At 38.0% G+C, this 22,809-nt stretch overlaps 1 protein-coding gene across 1 annotated transcript in view; it reads right to left on the bottom strand.

Annotated features, from left to right (window-relative positions):
• NCKAP5 (NCK associated protein 5) overlaps positions 1-22,809 on the bottom strand; it is a 388,757-nt gene that overhangs the window by 181,708 nt on the left and 184,240 nt on the right. Inside the window, exon 5 of the mRNA XM_005153771.3 lies at positions 15,828-15,961. Coding sequence (XP_005153828.2) covers positions 15,828-15,961 — 134 coding nt within the window. The remainder of the gene's footprint in view (positions 1-15,827; positions 15,962-22,809) is intronic.

Here is a 22,809-nt window from a genome sequence, read left to right as displayed (position 1 = left end):
AATGTATTTTTCAAATGTAGATTTCAGATTTCTGGAAGTGTGATTATTTCTCCACTAAAGCACTGCTTATCTTCCTAACATAATTTGCTGAACGTTATTTCTTCACGAGATGCATGCTCTTCATTAAAATCATTGCTGCAGCTCCAATAACCAAGCTAACTTTAAATGAGCTGGTTTAGATCCTGACCAATAGCACTGCATCAAGCAGCTCAGTGAAGGGCAGTCAACAGCACATTCATCTGGGGAACAGGCTGACTTAGAGAATATACAGATAAAAGCACAATTTCTGCTGCTGCTACTCACTGAATGCCAGCTCAGATACTTGCATGTTAGCTACCATCACAATTTGGACATATCTCTAAATAATCTGGTGGAAGGAGGAGTGCTGTTTTCCTTTTTAATTTGTCTCTGTAGCTTTACAGGTTATTTACGGGTTAACTGTAAAACCAACACTTTGAATACCGTAACAGAGCAGATGAATCAAGTATGCTCTCAGAACGCCCAAAATTTGCTCTTGTTCATTCCTACCAGCTTTAGCAGTAGTACATACACACAACACATAACAGCAGATCCATTTAAAGGTTTTACTGAAAATTGTTATTATAAAACAATAAGAAATAAAACATAGAGAATATGACACTCAGTTTTTTTATTTAATCCCAAGGTATTTATGAAATTTACAGCAATATCATTTACAGAAAAATCAGCAATGTTTTAGTTTTTCCTATGCAGCAGAAATAAACACAATTAGCATAAGGATTGGCTAGCACTTTAAAATATTAAATTAATCTCAATTTTGCAGACATAAATTTCTGTTAGAATTGCATAAGAATATATGGACACTAAACAAGATGCTTAAAAGAAAATACATTCTCATCCACTATATTTATGAGATCACAAAATCACTGGCCCACTTCAATTTAAGCAAGATAGAATGAAATCACATCCACAGTTCTAATCCTTCACCTTCTAAATCCAGCCCTACCTCTCAGCCTTCATATTGTTTAATCTGGAGAATAAAAAGGACTGTCATCTAGTTCTCTGAACTCCATAATGATTAACCCTTCAAAATAAGAACATAAGGCACAGGCTCAGGATTCAGAATTATTAAGACTCCACATCCAACTCAGTATTTTAACTAGAAATGTGCCTTACCATATGAACTTTGCTAAACAACAGTAAATACACAGCAAATATCAGTTTTTGCTGGATGCAATAATTGTAATACTGGTCATTCAGAAACTGAGCTGGTGTTTTAAGTGGAAGAATCCGGAGACTGAAGGAAGAACAGATAAGAGAAGATAGATAAGAAAGTGTTCAGGACAACATCAAGAGAAGACATGAACAGGTAAGACCTACAGAGGCAGTGTGAACAACAAGGGTGTTGGGAACTTAGTCTGTGTTTCCACTGCCTATAAGGATATTGTTATAGTAAGTTTGTGCAGTTAGTCTCAAACAAGTCTTCCATAGATGCCTATAGGCATCCTACTGGGTGCAAGCTATATTTCTTGGCAAGATTCTCCTCCCATTGCCAGTGAGAAACTGATTCAATGTGAAGAAAAACACCTACTCTAGGAAGATGGCAGTAGTAGACATAAAATATTGTGAAATTGTTAAGACCCATCTGAAACACATTTAGATCACCTACCTTTAAGAAAAAAATAACTTACATTGCAAAAGACACAGGAAAGAGGCTCAAAAAAAAAAAAGGCAAGTTTAGTTTTAGAACTGTAGCAAAGGTTCAGTGGGGACAGGATTAATCAATATGTATTTATAAAATGAACCTGATGTAAGAACAAATATGCATAAACTGAGCAGTACTGTATGTACTGTAAATACGAGCAGTTCAGTACAGAACAGGCGTGCAATAGCAAAAGTTGGACAGAACAACTATTCTGCAGTGGCTGTGATCAGATTAGGGAGGGATTACAAGCCATGATTTCTTCTGACAAGGTGGGGGATGAAGCCTCTTGGCCTAATTTTAGACCCTAAAATTTATCACCGACAAATACCTGTCAAATAAGTAGAGCAAGTAAGAAAACAGAGTGAGCTAAATTACATTACTATAATATGAATTACAAATTATTCTCTACCACATGCATGTTGTTTTGAATTTATAAATTTACTTTAATATGAGATTAATACTCATATTAAAATACCAGATTATTGCAAATATAGACTCTGTGTCTTTTAGATTTAAAAGACTATTAACTGCTCAATAATCTTCATAAATTGGAAGGGAGGGTTCTGAAGAACCTAGACAAAATACTAAAGCAGTGAGATTTTCCGACTGCTTCATATTTTGTTACATTAGAACTTCATCAATGCCAATACTGCTCTAGTACCACGTGCCAACCTAATGATAAAACGTTATTTCACATTTTTATATACTCCAGATGGCAATGATTGAGAAAGAATCACACTCCCTAGTTCAGCAGGATTAGGAAACCTCTTACAACAACCTCAATTGACATTTCTCTTCCTGCCAGCACTACAACGAATCATGATGCATGTGCTTTACATTGCAGTTGCCAGTATAATTGTCTTATTACAAACACACTGATTGAGAAAACACATATAGCACTGCAATAAACACTAAATATGTCACAAAGTATGCAACCGAGGGCTCACAATGAAGTGCAGGCAAGTCTGGAATGGGAAAATACTGTTATTTTGCAATGCTATAAATTTCACCAGTTCAGTACATGACTACAAAAGCTGAATGAAATCCAGAATACTGGAAGTATTTTTACAAGAATGCTCACTGAAGTATGAAACTAATGAAACCAGTGAGCAATTATTCTTCCATGTTACACTAAAATTGTCTTCAACAAATAGTCAGAAACGTCTCCAAATGGCCTCTGTGAAACTCAAATACTTTAAAAAAAAATGTCCCTCATTCTTTAACAGGCTTGATAGTAAATTCATGTCAGTATAACATACTCTCTCACTATTCATTACTGCATAGAGTTAGACAAAATACGCTTTTCTTTCTGTGAAGGGCTGAGTCTAAGATTTAAGAACTGGATTTGGTAAGACATTTGCCTTTTAAGGAAGATCCTGACAGACTGCTTTTGAGCTTTTTTTTCCCTCTTCAGTTTGAGAATACAAGCATAGTAGCAGCAGACGTTTAAAGTACTTGTAAAGATTAAGAAATACTTTGCCTTGAAGAGAATTTGTATTCTCAAATACACTTGCTTTCAGCAAGCCAAGGGGAGGAATCTCCACTTTAGACCACTCTAACACAGATCCAATTTAATACACCATAATTTTAACTAATTCTGAAGCCAGTCAACTCCCTGGCTTGTAAATCTACTTATTACCTTGCTCTGCCTTACCTGCCTTTCAGAAAGTAGTACAGGTGGTCAGAATTTTCCAGTTTCTTACTGATTTTTCCAGTAAAAAGGAACATACACAAAGGCTTACTGTCACTTGCTTGTCATCTATATATTATATATACATGATTAGGTTTCTTATGGTTAGTAGATAAAAGCTGGAAGGAATCTGCCAGCTGGAGACAAATGGAACATAGCAATAAACCCACAATCAACGCAGTGCCTCTAAAAAGGATGGAGGATGAAGGATGAAACCTATAGTTAAAGACAGGGAAAGGTTACCTTCTGATCAGGTGTGACAGTATATCAACCCATGCCACATTCATTCAATTAATAGACTCTGCAGCTTGTGAACACCGATAAGGGCGCTACAGCTTAATGATCTAATCTGTATTCCTAGAGAATGAAAACTTTGTTCAGAAGACACAGTTTGCTTGGATTTCCAATGCAGGCACAATGTACTGCAGGACGTACTTTCTCTGCTATGTACTGGCATGACAAAACGGACAATTAAATCCCACAAGTATAGAGGAATAAAAAGGAGGATTAACAACGCTTGCTGAAAAAGGTATGCCAAGTTCTAAAACTCAGCACAACCTACTGTGCCAAAACAAGAGACTACAAAAATCTCTTTTCCCCTGCAGAACTAAGCTTCATCGTCTCACATCTCCTCCCAATCACTTTTCTCACAACAAATGCAACTCTTCCTCTGCATGGCACTTCTTCCTTTCTATCTGGAATGGTGGTGAAATGCAAGAAGAGTAAAATCCCTTATCTTGAAGAAAGCAATTGAACTGGGATTCAGTTATCATGAAACAGAATGATACAAAAGAAAAATCTTCTCCAACGTGTATGTAAACAAAGAATTTGTATCAACACCCTAAAATACTCAGTGTTCTCTACTATGTAACTTGTTCTGAACAGGATTTGTAGTTTCTCTGCATCCTTCTGCAGCATATCCAAAATTATCTGATTGTCACAAGAGGAGCTCATTGGGTTATGCAGCACAGTATTCTATTGACATCCTTCAGACAATGCTTTCAGAATAACCTATCCATAGTTATACTGCATGCTTGGAAGATAATAGATACTTTCTGAACGACATCTTTAATTAATGTTACTTAATGAACAATTCAACTGAAGGATAGCAATGCCCAAAATTTGAGATTATGAGGTAGGCACTACACATAGAATTAAAACCATATTACACTGAAACAATCATTCAAATCAATCTATATTTTCTTACAGTATCTGCAAGCTAAAGCACAGATTCAGACCAAAGATAATCACATGAAGATTTTTTGGAAATGCTTTACAATAAAAGCTATCTGAAATAGTTGTCAGTAATTGTTACTAAATTCTAACAGAATCCCTGTGGAGTTAGGAATTACAACCATATTAGTCATATAAGTTGAGCATGATTAATAATACTGAAAAATATCAAGATTTTAAGTAATAAGGACCTTACAGGCAAAACCCACCGTAATTACTTTGGTCCATTCCTCCCATAAGCTACTGAAGAGTGAACTTATGATTGCTGCATATTTAGTGCAATCATCTAGTATGTTTTGGGAGCTGGTGAGGATGTAGCCCACCAATTTTCCTTGTTTATTTGAATAGTTTGAATTATGTCAGAGAACCTAAAACTGTAACGTTTGTCCTTCAATGCTTTTTTCATCCTTAAGAAAAGAAATGGCTCATTCTTTCCCAGGACATTCCCTCTGCTAGGTCTAGATCCAAGTTCAGTTAAGAAACCTAAGCTTTGCATTCGAGCAGGAGTGAAGAAAGACCTCACAGCTGTCTTTATTGAAACTGATGGACTAAACCCAAGCGTTTTTTCTTTTCTTAAATCCCATTTTTCCCCTATGCAAGTTCCATTACATATATCAAGAAAAAGCACAAGCAACATCCATGCTGCTGAAACAAACTTCTTATGCAGGGCATAAATCCCTGAGATCACACCTGTAGAGTATCTAGCAAAATGAAGTATCAGAGCAAGGGATGAATAATTAGAAGAAATTGGTGTGTAAGCCTGTACAAGAAAAACAAAACCTATCCTGCTCTCTTAATGTTTATCATATATTCTGAGAAGCAAATCTCCAAAACAGTTTGCACCTAATAGAATGTTTTTTCAGCTTTAAATTTACTAACTGCAACTTTTAATAATCATATTTGAAATGGGCTCAGAGAGGGAAACATGCCCCCAAAACAATTTGATGAAAGAAATAGATTAAAACTAAATTTTTAAGTTGCCCTGTACAATTCTGAGCACTGATAAACCAATGAACTGCTGCATGGCCTGTTACATTAGTACAATATTCTGGAATAATTGCAAGTTCTAAGATAAAATTAAAATTACTATAATAATTCTCCTATGAAACAATCCAATCTATGCAGACTATAAATTGCTACTAGGTTTAAAAAAATTATTACTACCTCAAGTCAGGCAGATAAATTATTCCATTTTCATTAGTTAGTCTAGGTACTTAAGAGGTCACACAGAGCAGGATGACAAACAGATTATGTTTACAAATTAGGCACTGGTCACATTTAAAGACCAGCTCTTTACTTGCTCACCAGCATTAGAAAACCAGCTATGCAAACTGCAAGAAAACGTACGATTCTACAATATTTTCTCACTGATGAGAACAAATGTCCCAGTCTATAGGGCCCACCTTTGGATACAACAGGTGATACCAAATCAGGGGCAGTTTTGTGCCTGTTTGCCTATATTGCTGTCTGTGCCATTTCCTTTAGAGTACTTCAGAGAAAGCCTTTTTTTCTTCCCTGCCTCACACCTACATGAAAAACATAACATCTTGCTTCAAAATCTAGGTAAGACAAAGGATTCTCCTATTATTCTACTCAGAGAGATAACATTCAGAATTTCATGTTCTTACCCTCTGTACTGAAAAATTGTACATCTGTACTATTTTACGCACCAAAGTCCTCAAAGGTATCTGAAGCTCTCCTTTCCTTCTGCCCTTAATGAGAGCAGAAGGCACAACAATATCTTAAAAAGGCTGAGCACTTTTCTGGATCAGATTTTATCTGCCTGCAATTAGAACGTGAGTGTAGTCTCCCCATTTTAGTTTGCTGTAAAATTGTAAAGGTAAAACTTAGACTCAGTCAACCAATGAGCCTCTGCAGATTCCAATCATGCTCATAAAACAGAAGTATCACTATCAAGATCATTTGGTTTTATGTCAGCTTTATAATCATAGTATTCTCTCATGGTTTAATTTCCTCTGTACCTACAACCATCAATCTGAATACACACCACTGCCCATTAATGATACTTCTACAGTTTATAACACAAGTTTTATAGTACACGAAAATTATTAATACAAGACACCTCAAGCATCTAACAGAAAAACAACCACAAAAATAATGATCATAAACTCACATTTCTCTCTGATCCATTAGTAAAGAGAAACATTCGATAACCTTATGTGGCTTTTAAGTATAGGTTTACAATCCTATGACAAGAGGAACCACAAGTGTGATGGGATCGGTAAACTAAAATGGAATAAATCCGTGTTATCTGGGTAGTGACTTAAATCTAATCATGGCCTCAGGGGTTCTGTCTTAACCAACATTATACATACTCATTTTAAAAATACGTGTCTTTTTGATTCTCCAAGAGGACTGCTCACTTTGAAGACATATGTCTTAAAGTACGGACAGTGCATGTATGCCTCGCATAAGCATACATAAAAATGCCAGTTCTGAAAGGCACATACAATGATGTTTCAAAACTTCGCTGTCATTGTCATTCCATACACTCTCCCTTCCCAGGAAGGGATAATTAATAAAAGGTGCCATTGTACAACACTACAGGGAAAAAGAAGACTTTAATGAGAGGCTGAGTCATTGTGTTGGTGTAGAAAACAACTCTGGCAGACAACCCTGTAGCTCTAACAGATTGATGCTTTTAAAATAAGTCTTTAAATTAACAACAATCATCCATGATAGACCCTCAGGTAACATCTGTTCTTAGCCAGCTTTCTTCTCACCTGTTCTTACCTAGTTTAACTTCCTTAAGCATTTACTGGGACTTAATTTCCATTTACAGAGATCTCTTTGAAGTACTGGGTTTAAAAATGTAAATGACAATGGTGTTTCAAAGGTGACTCTGTAGTATATTCCAGTGAGGATTGCAGACATTTTACATTACCTTGTCTTTTCCTCACAGGTATTTCCTCTATATTCTTTTGTTATAAAGATATTCTGAAATTAAGATAATATTTTTTTAAAAAACAAAGTTACATATACCATCTGAAACAGGCAATTTTTCCATGTTCAGGTTCAGAATGATGGATCTACCTTTTACATGAATAAACTAAACTGAAGACTTCTATCCAACCAAAACTAAAAATAAAATTCTCTCTTACTTGTTTTGGTAGGAAACATGGCAGAAAGAATTACTAATTTTTAAAAGCATTTAGCTGTATGAAAGGCCTTCTTTTTTAAAACAATAGGCTTTCAGCCTGGTGTCCCTGGCAGAATTTGGTTGGTCTGGGGGTTTTTTTTAAGACAATAAAAAATGTTTCTCTAATAGATTAGCAACACAAGGAGAGCTAAGGAGGATCCCCATCCTTTATTAGATGTGGGGGGAAGCATAGTGACAAAGGATGACGAAAAGGCTGAGATACTTAATGCTGCTTTGCCTCAGTCTTTAATAGAAAGACCAGATGTTCTCCGGGTACGCAATCCCCTGAGTTGGAACACAGGGATAGGATGCAGAATGAAAACCCCATAATCCAGGGGGATCTAGTGCTTCTGATCCCTCAGGTTAAGGGATCAGAAGCACAAGTAGTGTTCTCCTCTATCGTTCCAGTCATAGGGAATGATAAGGAAAGAAAGAAGAACAGCCAGCAGATTAATGCCTGTCTCTAAACCTTGCATCACTGGCAGAATTTGGGGTTCTTTGATCACACATCAGTTTACATGGGTCAGTTACACCAGGCCTGCTGGCAACAGACAAGGCACACCTGTATCAATGGTGACCTAAGTATCAAGGAATTTGGTCTTTCACAACGGCAGGTAATCATGGCAACCTATGAAAAAAAAGTGAGAGCTGCCTTACAATTCAATCAGGATAGGTTCTTTCTGGAAAAATGATTCAAAATTAAGGATATAATGTTAAAAGAAAGCATTTTAAAATATGCTCTTTTAGGCCACAGATAATTAATATCAAATGGCTTGACTTAAGAGAAAATATAAGCTAATGGAAAACAAATTCTTTTCTGCAAATCTTTTCAGGCCCTTTTTCTGTCCTTCTGCTGGTCCTTAGAACTAAGGTATCTATCATGTCTAGCAAAGGAATCTATTTATTGAATATGTGAAGGAATGTGTTGGTTTTGTATAGTCTCTTTACCTCATATGGCATCAAGGAATTGCAGAATATCACGACACATCTATGATTTTCCTACTTGCCCAGGTTCAAAAGAAACCAAGCTACGGCAATTTCAGTCAGCACTTTAGCTTTGCATGTTCCAATGCAATTTAAAAAATACATCTATAAGAACACCAAGCCAGCAATAAGTAACAGAAATCCTCCTGATAACCACAGGTCTTACTGACCTTGGAAACATCTTACCATGCATGACTGCACAACTCTTAGGCAGCAGCTTACTCAGTAACAGAACTTAGCTCCTACATTGACACTGTCCTTTCATCAATCTAAACATGTTTTACAACAGTGAATATCTGTAGCTAGAAATACCTGCAAAAATGTGCTTAGTATTGTGCAAAATAAAATGCACAGAGCTGTGAATTTCAACAGGCAAGAGTTTTCACAGTACATAAACATCAAACATGAACCTCAATCTCTTTAAACAGCAGTAGCAAGGGAGTCTGAAATCTCACCAAAATGAGGTTTTCACTGTCCTCCAGCATAAAATGGTCTGTAAAACGTCTGCACAGGAACACCTGCTCTTAAGCGCAATACTATTTGGTACTTGATTCCAGGAGCTTCCTTCAATACCAGTGGGGTTTTCTCACTTCGGAAATGAAACAGCCATGTAATGAAATGAGGGATACATGCCCCATGCTACCTAATACAGATAGGGTCTGCTTGGTTAGGATCATGGTATGAGTGTGCAGATAATATTCAAACAACCTTTCCACTACAAAAATTAATGCATGGAGGGGAATATATGCTGCGTGTGCACCTGTGTATGGGCATTGGTAACCTACTGTTAAATTGTGGCAAAAACGTTGACAGATTGTTTTTATGCTAATCTCTATCTTGTATATTTTGAAAGACAGGGTAAACCGAAGGATTACACAGTAACCTAGCAGTACTTTGGTGCTAATCTATTGCATTATGCAAAGAAGAAAAACTCTATATTCTATTAAATTGTAGTGCTAGCTAGAACAGAGGAAGCAGAGTATCATTTCATGCTCTGATAAATCAGTAAAGGCAAAAGATGCAACCTTCCAGAAGTACGAAGCATACTGTCAGCATATAAATAAATACAAACCAAATCCAGGATTTTCTGAGCGGAGAGATAGCAGTGTTTTTGTTTGTGAAAGATAAAAATTATCTATTTCCCTGGACCCCTTGAAAGAAGCTTTCAGCAACTAAACAGCTACCATGAAACACAACCACATGATTTACTAGTCCATCAAGGTACTGAAATAGGGCTGGTTCTTAATGTGGCTCCAGTGCCTGAATAGTCCACAGAAAATTGGGAACTTCATGTCCCTCTACGTGTATCTTTAATAATGCCTGAAGCAAAGCAATCCATTGCTCTCTAAACATGTTACGCAAGTCAATATACATCATGCAACATCATCTACTTTAACTTTCGGTCCTTGCATGACTTCTGTGTTTTGAGTTTACACCGGTTCTTCAGTCCTCTGCAGTCACTCTAACCTCATTGCTTTTGTTCTTTCTCAACTTCTGTAGGAAAATGTGTATTTCAACCTGATGGTTTTTAACATGAGAATAACAAGTGTAATTTTTGAAGAAAACTGAGATATTCCGCATGGACTTTCAAAACCACTGTATTTATACACAGAACAGCAATTAAGCCTGGTATGAAAAAATACAAAATTCCTTTTTTTTTCTTCCTGTTGGTCAAAGAAACAGGAAACCAGAATGTTTGATTTAAAGTAGGCCATGAACTGAGTGGTGCCAAACTCTGCATACAACTTGGGCCAACCTCCTCTTCGGGCTTAATTTCACGGGTTTACTAAAACCATTCCTTTATTTTCTGCCAGATGAAAGCTATTCACACAAAAGCTCCTTGATCTTACTTAAAATAGTGCTTGACAGCTCTGAGCAACACTTAACAAATGAAATATGAACCTGAGTGCCATATATGTCCATAAATAAAAATACTAATATACTCACCCCATAAGTGTTAATCTAAAAGAAACTCCATTCTTTTACTCTGTCAATTCTAATCAAAAGACAAGATCAATACCAAAGCATTAGGTCAAAGCCTTAGCAGAATGGTATTCACACCATGTCCTGAGGCTCAGTGAGTCCAGCCAAGAGCTAAGCAGTCCTCCAGTGAAAGCACTCTGCCCAGCACACTGAGAGCAGCAGCTCCAGAGCTGATGCCTGTGAAGCAGACATCAGTCCCACCCTCTTGTGCCATGCAACACAGAGGCCACCCAGCACTCAAAGAGCCCACACTGGAGCAGAGGGAAAGTGTGAGAAGGCTAGAAGTGGTAAAGATGAAGTGTTTTGAACTGAATGCAGCAGCCTGCCCCAAACCCTGCCATCCACCATGCTGCTCAGGGGAGGACATAGAAGAGTCAGGAAAGCAGTAATGAAGTTGAGTCTGAGAAAAAGGGAGGGGTGGGAGGTGTTACTTGGTTTGGCTTTGTTCTCACTATCCTACACTATTTTTAATTGGCAATACATTAATCTTCCCCTAGTGGAGTCTGCTATTAGTGAGTGATTCCCCTGTCCTTTATCTTTTTATTTTCTCTCCCGGTCCTGATGGGAGAGGAGGATGAATGCAAGATTCGCTGGGTGGGCACCTGCTAGCCAGCCAAGTCAGCCTACCGCAACATGTCTAACAGTGGACATCTTGAAGTCAGCAGCAATGAAGGAAATGTACAAGTGAGATACACATAACCCATTAAGCACTTTCAAGTCAGCAAGCTGTGTTTTATGCTTGTTCACCAGTTCTCTTTGTAACATTTCGCACAGTCACATCTAATAAAATCTGGTAGTATCTAAAAACAGTGCAGGATGACAAGGTCAGTCTTTGATATAAACTGTATCTTTGTAACAATCTGCCTCTTGCAATAACCCTACATACAGGCTATGTAGGGAGGATGATAGAAGATTACTGAAGAACTACACAGAAGAACTGTAGACAGCTCATTCTGTAATCTTCATCTGAGCCAAGAAGTGAATTTCCCCATACTGTACTCATTCCTGCTGAGACAGAATCAAAGGAATACCACCAACGGCTGCCAGGAGAGCAGTTTAATCTCTCCAAAAACGAGATTAAAATATTTTTAATTGTTTACATTGGCAGTCAGTGGACTTAGACAAACTGACCAACCAAAGGGGCTACTGAAGTTTCCTACTGGTTTATATCTTCCAGGCATGGTCTCTGCTGTACATGGATTACCAGCTATGGCAGTAAGGCCAGTGAAATGCAAGCAGGTGGTGACCTCTAGATCAAGCATATGTGATAGTGTTAGAAATTACAATGTTATGATGCAACATCAACATGCTGATACAGTGCAAAAAAATCTCGATATCACAGATGCTAGGAAAAGAGTTATCATTTCCACTCACCTGCTGACAAGCCAGAATGGAGCAAGGGGAATTAACAGTAACTGGAGAACACCTAGGATGTGCTTAAGCCAACAGCCACACAACACTTCTATGCGAAGAGTTAGCAGATTTGTAGTAGTCATTTTTCCCCTTGTCAGACGTGACAGGCTTAATCCTACAGTCAATATTTATGTGAGGGGAACGCTGAAATACAATCTAATGAGAATTGCACTATCCCATTCACAAGGACCCTGGCAGATCAAACAAGGATCATTTCCTACTTTTCCAATAACATCCATTCTTAAAAGCCCAAGGCAGTTTTCCAGTCACAGACATTGATACCTGTAAACAACATCTTCTTAACTGAAAGAATTTTTAAAATTTACCCAAAAGGGATTTTAAGGTTTGATACTAGTCTCTTCAATGACTGTTTACAGCTATATTTCACAATAGTGTGTTTATTGAACATGTTTCATTTAGACCAAATCAGTAATCAAAATAACTTAAGTAAAGCTACCTCTTTTACTGCTTTAACATTTAATCCCAGGTTGGAATTGTATGTACTATATGCACTCAATAGACAACAACTTCTATTTCTTACTGATGTACAGCAGAGAAATGTAATCAATTCATACTGTGTGTATTAGTGTGCTTTTTAGAGTGATCCTATAAATCACAACTACTACTGCCTCAGGGAGGGTTGTTACATTTCTGTAACAACAGAAGATGCTGAAAGTAGGAAAAGCACAGCCGAAATCAAGAACTAGGAGATACATCAGACAGTGTATTTTTTTTCTCTAATGTCCAAGACAGAAGGTAAAGGAGGAACTAAGGTTAAACTGTGATCAAGAAAAAAAAAAACAACAAAACAAAACTAAACCCCAAACAAACAAAAAAAAAACAAACCCCACAATAAAACCAAACCAACAAAAAATATAGTTTCCTCCAGAGGCAGCAGGCATAATATTAACCTAAACAGTGACCTGTCATGACAGTTGCCAACAATCAAAAAGGGCAAGTCAGACTGCTTGACACTGTCTTGGAAGAAACTGGGCTGATAAGTATTTATAGGGTTAGTCTCCATGTGTTTGAGCAACATTCACCTACAAATGGCTGTGAAAAAAGAGCCTCTATAGAATTTAACAGTACACCTGCAGCAAAGCAACAGATCTCAGATGCTTTGAGAAAGAAAACATCAAGCGTTTTAGCTCAAGGTGATATTACACGAAGGCAATCCAAAAGTAACTGCATCCAACTTCAGTGTAAAACTATAACTTTACCAGTAAATGGTTTTCCTGAAGAAGACCACAACTTAGATATATTCACGTCCAATAAAATTAGAAAAAAAAATTAAAACTACATGGATACACCACTGTACAATTCTGGAAAATAATTTAAAAAAAAATCTTTTTCCTTCTACAGCAGCTGTCACATATTTATCAAACTAACCACTGTGTCATTTTAAGGCTCTGGCAGATTTTCACAGATGTTAAGAAAGAAAACTTTGATTTATTTCAGACTCCAAGCCTGGAATATTGCTTACTTGGTAAGAACAGAAATGTCAATCAGTAAATAAACCCTTGCCTTCCGAAGTCCTCAATCTCAAACTATATGCTTATAGGACAGATTAAAGTTTTCATACAATTTCAGATAGGAATAGCTTTCCTCCCTGATTGCAAAAGTCAGCTTACAGCTTTCCACAAACTATTATGTTTCATTCTTTCAAAGATGCAAAGAAAATATTCTGAGATGCAAAGAAACATCATCCAAATCACAGTTTAACCTACTGCTCTGCATGTATATGTAGGAACGTCCATGGAGATCCACTCAGTTCAGGAATTACATGAATTTAAGAGATTTATCCTGTAGCACAGTCTTACTTTAGTCTACCTACACCTGAAAACCAGAAGGCTTGGGCTCAAAGTACTTCCTTTTTGCTTGATTTTAACATCTCCTTCCACCAGCACCTCTCTTGTCCTATGTAGTTGTTCTCAAATTGAGAAAAAAGTCCCAAAACCTTGAAATAATACAGAATCTCTAAGCAACACAAGATTATCCAGTTGCCAGTTTCGTTATTTGCTCAAGCAGTGTAAAACTCATTTAGTGAGAAAGCTTGTGTTAAATATCTTAATATTCTACTAAACATAGGAAAAAATAACCTCTAATATTCATTGTAACAAACATAAGGTTTTAAAAGCAAATGAAGTATTTAAGTGATACCTTCTCTTACCTCACATCTGGTCTACACTAAAATAAACTCACAGCCCAATGAACCCAATGGCAGTTTTCATCCCTGGCAATAACAGGGCCAACCAAAGTGCCATTAATGAAAAGTTATATTTAAGTTTGCTTTAAAAAGGTATACCTAATGTAAAGGCAGACTTAAAAAGAACATAATACTGATTTAGACAGCATTCACCTTTATCTAAATCAGAGGTACAAAATAAGGACATAAACAACTTTAATCCCAAGCTTGTATCCCTTTCCTTCATTACAGATCAAAGCAAGTTAAACTAAAAGTAGTAATGGAAGAAAAAGAATGGATTAATTTGAAGATAGTGGACTTCAGGGATCCAAACAAATAAAATTGTTATTATTTTCAGAAACACTGTAGAAGTGAATTGGACTACTGCAGTTTCACAAGAGTAATGAAAGTCTAACCTGAAAAGATCTAAATGTGCAACAACTTAAATTTTACCAAGTTACAGGCACTGCACTCTGGAGACTGGCTTCGCCTCACCCCTTTTTTTCTAAATCATTGCTCCATCATCTTCAAAGTTTATTTCAGAGGCTTCGAGTTAGTGTAACTATAATACTGTTCTAAAATCAGCACCTCAAGAAATTATTCCATAAACAAAGAGTAATATATAGTAGAACAAGATATTCTAACCAAGAATACTCAGAGTGGATTTATTTTCTGTATGTTACTCAGGGAGTCTCATCAGAATATGCAAAAATTGAAACCAAAGATCATAAAACAAGAACAGCAGAAAACTAAAAAAGAAATATCCTTAGCATTTTTAGTGGAAGAATTTTAGTCTTATCTGAACATTTTGAGTATTTTTTTTTAAATCTGAAGAGCATTAATGGAAATTTTCCAAAAACAATGTAACAGATCAGAACAAATTTTATTATTGCTATTAATGGCTTTTGCAGTGTTGCCTAGTAACCCAGTTTCAGATCAGAGGAGCAGCAAGGCAGACACTGAGGAAAAAAGCCCACAAAAAATGTCCAGCACAGAAAACCCAAAAAACCCCAACAAAGATAACAAAAGGAAAAACCCACCACACAGTTGTTTTCACCATATTAAACTAAACTTTAACTTTTCAATGATTCTGGGGCCTAAACGAATCAGTTAATCTGTTACTCAGATTGATCCTACCTATTATTGCTGGTTAACAGAAACAACCAACCAAATATTGACTTAGCAATGACATTCGCTTTTTGAGAAGCGACGACCTGTACTTAAGAAATTATTGGAAATTCTAACAAAAAAAGATAACAAAAATGCAAAATCTCTAGAAATGAAAATTTTCACCATTACCTAGAATGATGTTATAAGCCTTTTAAGTTTTCCAGGGTGCAGACAATCATTTAGCCAAAAGCCTGCCATGTTTACAGAATTTCAAAGGGAGAGCAGTTTTTGTTTTAGCTTCATTCTATCAACAGGTTTGATCAATCTTTTTGCACCAAAGTATGTTCCTCCAGTATTTTGAACATAATTTACTGATGTAACATACCTGGAAAACTGTTCTTGCAGCCCACGCATCTGAGCTCTGTTGCGCTCCGACTCCAGAGTCACTTCCCGCAATCTTTTTTCACTCTCAAGTCTTAAATGTCTTTCTTCCTCCAACTCATGTATCAGCTTCTCACGCTGAAAGACCATAAAAACATATTTATTAATTGTACACATAAAACACACCTTTAGCAAAAATTTAAGATCTAATTTGAAAAAATCACCGAACAATCAAAATAATTATCCTAACTCTCCAATCCCATAATTTTTTGTACAGCAGTGTTATACAGAATGACAAGCTAGAGAAGGAAAACTTTTCAGAATATCCCCATCATGCTGAGTTACTCTTACTTGGCTCAGACTCACTGAAATTAGTATATTTAAAAATAAACACCCACTCTCTCCTGCAAAGCTCATTTTCTTCCACTCAAAATAAATATAAAACATGGTATTTGAGATCTGTGATCTGTCTTGCTTGAATGCAGACATGGGAAGCATGAAACAAATCAAATAGGACAACCTGTTACCCACCCCTCAATGTTTCAAGCTCACAAGCAGAGAAGGACCTGAGTCTGAAGCCACAGGTTTTCTTGGTTTGACTGCGAGGAGGATCCCTATCAGAATCCATTCGAACCTACTTATTAAAATACTATGACAAAGAATATGTCTTTAAAAACTGAGTACCAATCAAAAAATATGAGAGAAATAAAATGCCATTAATGTTACTAATAGTTCTCAAAAACAAATTAGCATGCGGTTTTTGCTAATTCTTAAAACATCAGACCAAAAAACCCAAGCCACAATATACAACACTACCTGCACAAATCACATGTCACAGCTAAATGCAATTTAAGAAGAGGAGGAGAATGAACTGAAAAGCTATAAAAAATGCTACTGTGTCCTGGGTTCAGCAGTAGCAGTCATTTTTCTCCTTAGTAGCTAGCGCAGCGCTATGTTTTTGACTTTCAGCTTGGGAACAGCACTAGTAACACTGATGTTTTTAGTTACTGCTCAAATGTTTAGTCTAACCAATGACTTTCTGAGCCTCATGCGCTGTCAGGGAGGAGGGGAAGCTGGGAGGAAGCAGGCAGGACACCTAACCCAAACTAGACAAAGAGGTATTCCATACCACAGCATGTCATGCCCAAGGATGTAAACTGAGAGTTACCTGGAAGGGCTAGTGCACTGCTGGGTTGGGCTAGGTATCAGTCGGTGAAGTGCTGTATTCTCTTCCCTTGTTATTTCTCTTATCATTATTATTATTGGTGGTAGCAGCAGTGGGTCTGTGTTATACTTAGTTACTGGACTGTTCTTATCTCAGCCTGTGGGAGATACATTCTCTCAATTCTCTTCCCACCCCTCTGGGAGCAGGGGGAGCAAGGTGGGGGGGGGGGGGGGGGGGGGGGGGGGGGGAGAGGGGCAGGGAGGAGTAAGCGAGACTGCATGGCGGACTGAGTTTAAACCTCAACATACCGGAATTAAAAAAATGTATATATAGCCTTTTCCATGTACTCCTGTTGAATGGAAATGAAATTAAATTAAAATTTTCCTTGTGCATTTAAATGAGAAAACAAGTCAATAATGCATCCCAAGCAATTTACGTGGTACTACATTATACTACATCAGTGGATAGGCTCCAGCGTCAATTGTCTAAGAAAAGGTTAAGTAACTGTACAGCTACAGTTTGTTAGTGGGTTCAACACTCCTATGATTTGAAAAATCTGTGCCCATGGCGCAGTACGATTTGTAGCCTGTCAGACAGTCTGATGTAGTTTCATTGATGACCTAAATTTTCATGACACACCTGCAAAAATTAATCTTAAAATTATACATATAGTTTAGTTAGAAAATAACAAAGGTGTCTTAGTGTTAAGCCATTAAATGGGGGAGACAGATCATTTGTACATGTCTCACCACTATAAATCTTACTGGATAATAATTTACAATAGCGGTAACCAAGGGACGAAATTATGAACATTACCAAGTGGAAAAGGGATTCTGGAGACAGTGATAAATAAGCAGACGCCACAAAGGAAGGCTGCAAAGGTTTAAATGAAATATATATATACTTGTGAAAAAAATAGGGCAAATGACTCAGAAAGCAGAGGGCTTCTGTCTAGTTGGTCATATGTAATATCTGGAAAATGGCAGAGCAAGAAACAGGTTACTGGAAAATAAATGTATTGTTCTAACTAAATTACCTAATTACTGTCCTTGCTGTTACATAACCATGTTCTGCCAGGTGATTGGTTTCTACCACACGAACAAGAGCAGAGTGCTTAGCACCCTGCAGAAGATGTACAGTAGACATACAGAAAGTATGGCTCATGAAGGGTAACTTGGGATAATGTTACGGGAAGAATATTCAAAGCAGTATTTTTCCAGCTTAGATCCTGTAAACACTAACTTCAAAATTATACTGTTCCTGAGGCCCCTGCTGACTACAGTTGGCATCTTCTGTTATAGAAGCATTTCACTGCTGCTAAAGAGACTAGAGCTTCCAAAGTTGGAGTAGCAGGCAAAATTACATAAAATAAAAATATAGTTACCACTCAGGGCTTAAGACAAGCTTTCAGAAGATACTGATGTCTACAGAAATTGGATTTAAAACTGAATATGTAACTGTCCCTATGGAAACTGATAAGCCACCTTGGAGGAAATTCAGGTACTGCTATGAACCCGAGTGCCCAAGGTGACTCAAAGCACCAGGCTGTGCCTGAGCTACCTGATGCAGTAACAGATTAATGATAATGAACTGAAGACTAGAGACTTAGCCATGACTTCGATGCTCATTCAGCACCATTACCACCACAACAATCTTACTCTGATTCAGCACCTCTATACGTCTGCTATACCGACAGTGCTCTGGTCCTCAAATAACCCTTCTTTCTACATTAAGTACAAAGCCAGATCTCCACTGAGGGGGTAGAGACAAAACCTGACACTTCAGAGCACAGATGAGTATCCATCTCACTGACAGGATATTTTGCAGGTTGCACAAAGCTCCACCGACTCTCATGAAGAACAAATGTGCTGTATCTACATGCATGGCCATGGTGCTGCTAATCACAAAACCACATTTTCTAGTAGAGCACTGAATATACAGCAGAGATTCACAAATCTAAACTGTCTCCTACAAGAGCTGCATAAGCTATTTCCAGGTTTCATTTACCTCTTGCTGCTAGGTCAGAGAATGCTGTTACTAACCATTTACTCCTTCCATTCACGAGGGGATGTCTGTATTACAGTCGTACACAAAAAGATCAGCATGGGGAGTGGAGGGTGAGGGGGGGGGGGGGTGTTGGTTTTTTTTTGTAAGAAGGACAGACTTAAGAATTCCCTTAAGAAAAGTAACCATAACCCATAAACAAATTCACATTTCAAGAACAATAGCACTACAAGAATGAAATGTCTAAACATTAGGAACTTCTGGAATCAGTTAAATGTCCAGTTCCACCTCATGGGCAAGCACTATGACACAGTATTAGTTATATGAGCACATATCGTTGCTGTACAAAAGTTATGATCCTTTCAGGATAAGGGATGAACAATGAACAAGTCACAAGGCTATGAGACCAGAAACAAAAGCACTAACCTATAGCCCTGAAATTCTAGGTTCTCTTCCCAGTAATAAAAATATCCAGTATGAATAGAAAGAAGACTGTCCATGAGATAGCTGCACAGCAATAACACCATCAGCCTTCAATTTGTGCTTCTCACAAGAAATTGTTGGCAAGTTTGAGGCACATCTGCCATTTCTTGCAGGCAGAAAGCAGTTCTGCTTTCAGCCAGATCACAGACATTAAATACAGGGTGGAGGGAAAGAAGCAAGAGACCACCCACCCATACTCAGAAAGTTTTCAGACTCCAGGACACAAAACACTCATGTATACTACACACAGAAAGTAGCTCCAGGAGTAGTGATCATATCTTCAAGAGAAGATAACTAAATTTTCATTAAAACCCAGAAAAACTGTAATTAAGTGTCAGAAGAGAGAAGTGAGCCTAATGTACAGAAAGGCCAGCATTAAACAGAGAGGTCTTGGGTTGTTTGGGGTTTTTTATCTCCTGGAAGCAGATAGTATACTGCTGAATTCTCCAGAAACTCTGCATTGTCATAACCCCCTTTACAACCTCCTCTGTGCTAACCCCATTTTATTCCTGTGCAAAATAAAGGTGTGTGTGAGGACATGAACTAGCCAGAAACAGTTCAAGGTTTTACAGTGAACATAAGCTTACTGGAAAGAGAGACTATTAGCATGCCATGTGAAGAAAAGATTAAATAAAAAAAGAAAGTATGTGAAATACATCAGTTTTAACACCAGAAAAATCACTGCCATCTTCCAATGAAGCTTCTACTTGCCAATTCCTCTTTAATTGTAGCTCCTTCTCTACACAGGCTCTGCTTAAAACTATTTTTCCATGCTTCCTCTCCTTGCCTTCTGCAGCACAGCTATAACCTTCTCCTCTTACAAGTATAACCCTTACTTCACTCTTGCTTCCCTTTGTCAGCCTCTCCAGATAGCCTGACTTTCATCACATCACCCTGTCAAATTTCTGATAACTTTTCAAATATGCAAAAATTTTGTGTGAACAAACTAGAATGAAAGACAGGGTTAGCAAACTCCACCAATACTTTCGTGCAAGTACTGGAATATTTTAACACTTGAACAAATACTGTTTGCAATTACTTCTTCATGAACATTTCAGCAATCAAGTTTCACTAGCTGCTCATTATGCTCGTGAGCCAGAGTTTGCACTTCAACAAGTTCCTTTTTGTGTAGCTGTAGAAATGTTCGTGTCAAAATGTTTCATTTCTCATCTAGTCAGGGACATGTACCACACATTAACTTGTCTCCTCAAAGTTAAGGAAGGAATCCAATTTGAGGTATTCATGATCAAAACAAAACGCATGAAAACTATTTATGGCTAGACTGAAAATAGTGCATATACTTGACAGAAAATTCCGAACCGCTCCTCAGCACTCCATGAAGAGACCAAGAGACAATGCTTGTTTTCAGAGTTACTCGTTAACAGTCATGCTCTCAGTCTAAGGACTGACCCAGAGCAGCCATGTGACAAGTGTTTCCTAAGAAGTGCTCAACTATTTTTATCTCCTTTAATTCCCTTGGGATGTCACAAATGTTAGCACCTGGTTCTTTCACTTCTACCACACAGCAAGCTCTCCTTTCAAGTGACCCCCGACACTATGACAGCCATCAGAAAGGGCAGAAATGACAAAACATGAAAGTGGATGTGGCAGGCAGCAGCCACAGGAGGCAGATGGCAGTTTGTGGTGCACTAGGCCCATCATTGCTGGCCAGTTTGACACCTAGCAAGCAGAGTGAACATGCAGCACCTTAAGGTTTTGAACAGAAAAGCTGTCTTCTTACCTCGTTTTCCTTTCTGAGCTATTTTGTTGTCAACTTTAAAATTAGACACGGATGACACTCAAGCCTTCAAAGTCAGGGACATGCTAACTCCTTTACCTGTCATCGCAAATAAAATCAGCAGATGTCTCGTTTGAATGACGTGATCGACTCTGTGACAAAACCTTCTCAGAGAAGCACTCATGGACTTCTCTCCATGAGGGCCAAGCATTCGACTAACACAAGCAGATTATTACTTCAAAACCCTCTAGACCAACCCCATCCTTTTTGCTGGTCCTGCTTCTCTCCCCTCCTCAGTGCTGATGATCTTGTGTCCTCCATGTCAAAGCTGCTTAAATGACAGCTCATTCCTCCTTCCTTTCCACCTAAAAACATTTTCCACTGCCCGCACCAGCACTCCCCCCCCATCTGCCACCCTAATAATCTTACTTTTTCTTAATGTCAGTGGGTCAGATGTGACTGTGACCATGTGCTGGCAGTAGAGGGCTTCCCTGTGCTGGACACAGCCGGTTCCGGCCAGTTACAGCTGGCTGAGTCATGGCCCCACCACAGGGCACAGCTGAGCCCACCACTGATGCTGGTGGCACCTCTGGGAAATGTACTTAATAAAGAGCAAAACTCCTTGTTGAGGAGTGAGGTAAACAGTGTGAGAAACAACCCAGTGAGTGTCCAGACCTGGGGAGGAGGTGCTCCTGGCGCTGGAGTGGGTATTTACCTGCAGCCCATGGAGGGACCACATGGGACATCCCAGAAGGACTGCAGCCTTCAGAGAGCCCGTGCTGGAGCTGGGGAAACCTGTGAGGAGGAAGGTTCAGCAGCGAGAGACTGTCATGGACCTCATCCTCATTCCCCTGCGCCACTCAGCAGGGGAAGCTGGGGAATCAAACTCCGCAAACGACACTTTGGAAAGTGCTGTTCTAAATTTGTCTTTGTTTTACATTATCCAAATCTATTTTAATTGGCAATAAATTAAATTAATTTTCCCTAAGCCTCCTGTTTTGCCTGTAAGGGTAAATGGTAAGCAATCACCCTGTCTTTATCTTCACCCATGAGCTTTTTCATCTTTCTCCCCCAGTCCTCTTGAGGAGAAGGAGCAGAAGAGCAGACAGGTAGATGCTCAACAGTCAACACACCACACCAGTGTTTTATTTTTAGCCTTTTAATTTATCTTTCACATTAAAATCATACTATTCCTTTGATCAATAATGTTATCTGTATGGTGAACAAAAATATGGCTGTGTATCAAGATTTCAACTAGAGATAACTGCAAGTGAAAAAATGAAGAGATTCAGTATACACATGCCATGCATTCTATATGGGGTGTTGCTCTATCACAAGAGAGCCAGCCCAACAGCTGCGTAGGAACTGGTGCCTCCTTATTCCGTTTAGCTTACATTTGAGTCTTATGAAAAGCAATTCTTAAGAACAGCTAGATATAACTAGGATGATTAGTTCAAATATCAAAAATGTATTCTTGAAGATGTTGCTTCCCCAGTGCATCATCAGAAGAGTTCTACTATGCTACTACTAATTATGCTAACATGGGAGCACTATTTTGTAAAAAAAAGTCTAGTTGAGAATATTTAACATAGGCTT

The sequence above is a fragment of the Melopsittacus undulatus genome, chromosome 4, assembly GCF_012275295.1.
Source record: "Melopsittacus undulatus isolate bMelUnd1 chromosome 4, bMelUnd1.mat.Z, whole genome shotgun sequence".
Lineage (NCBI taxonomy): Eukaryota > Metazoa > Chordata > Aves > Psittaciformes > Psittaculidae > Melopsittacus > Melopsittacus undulatus.
The sequence above is the reverse complement of the archived record's forward strand: the minus strand, read 5'-3'. Positions and strand labels throughout refer to the sequence as shown.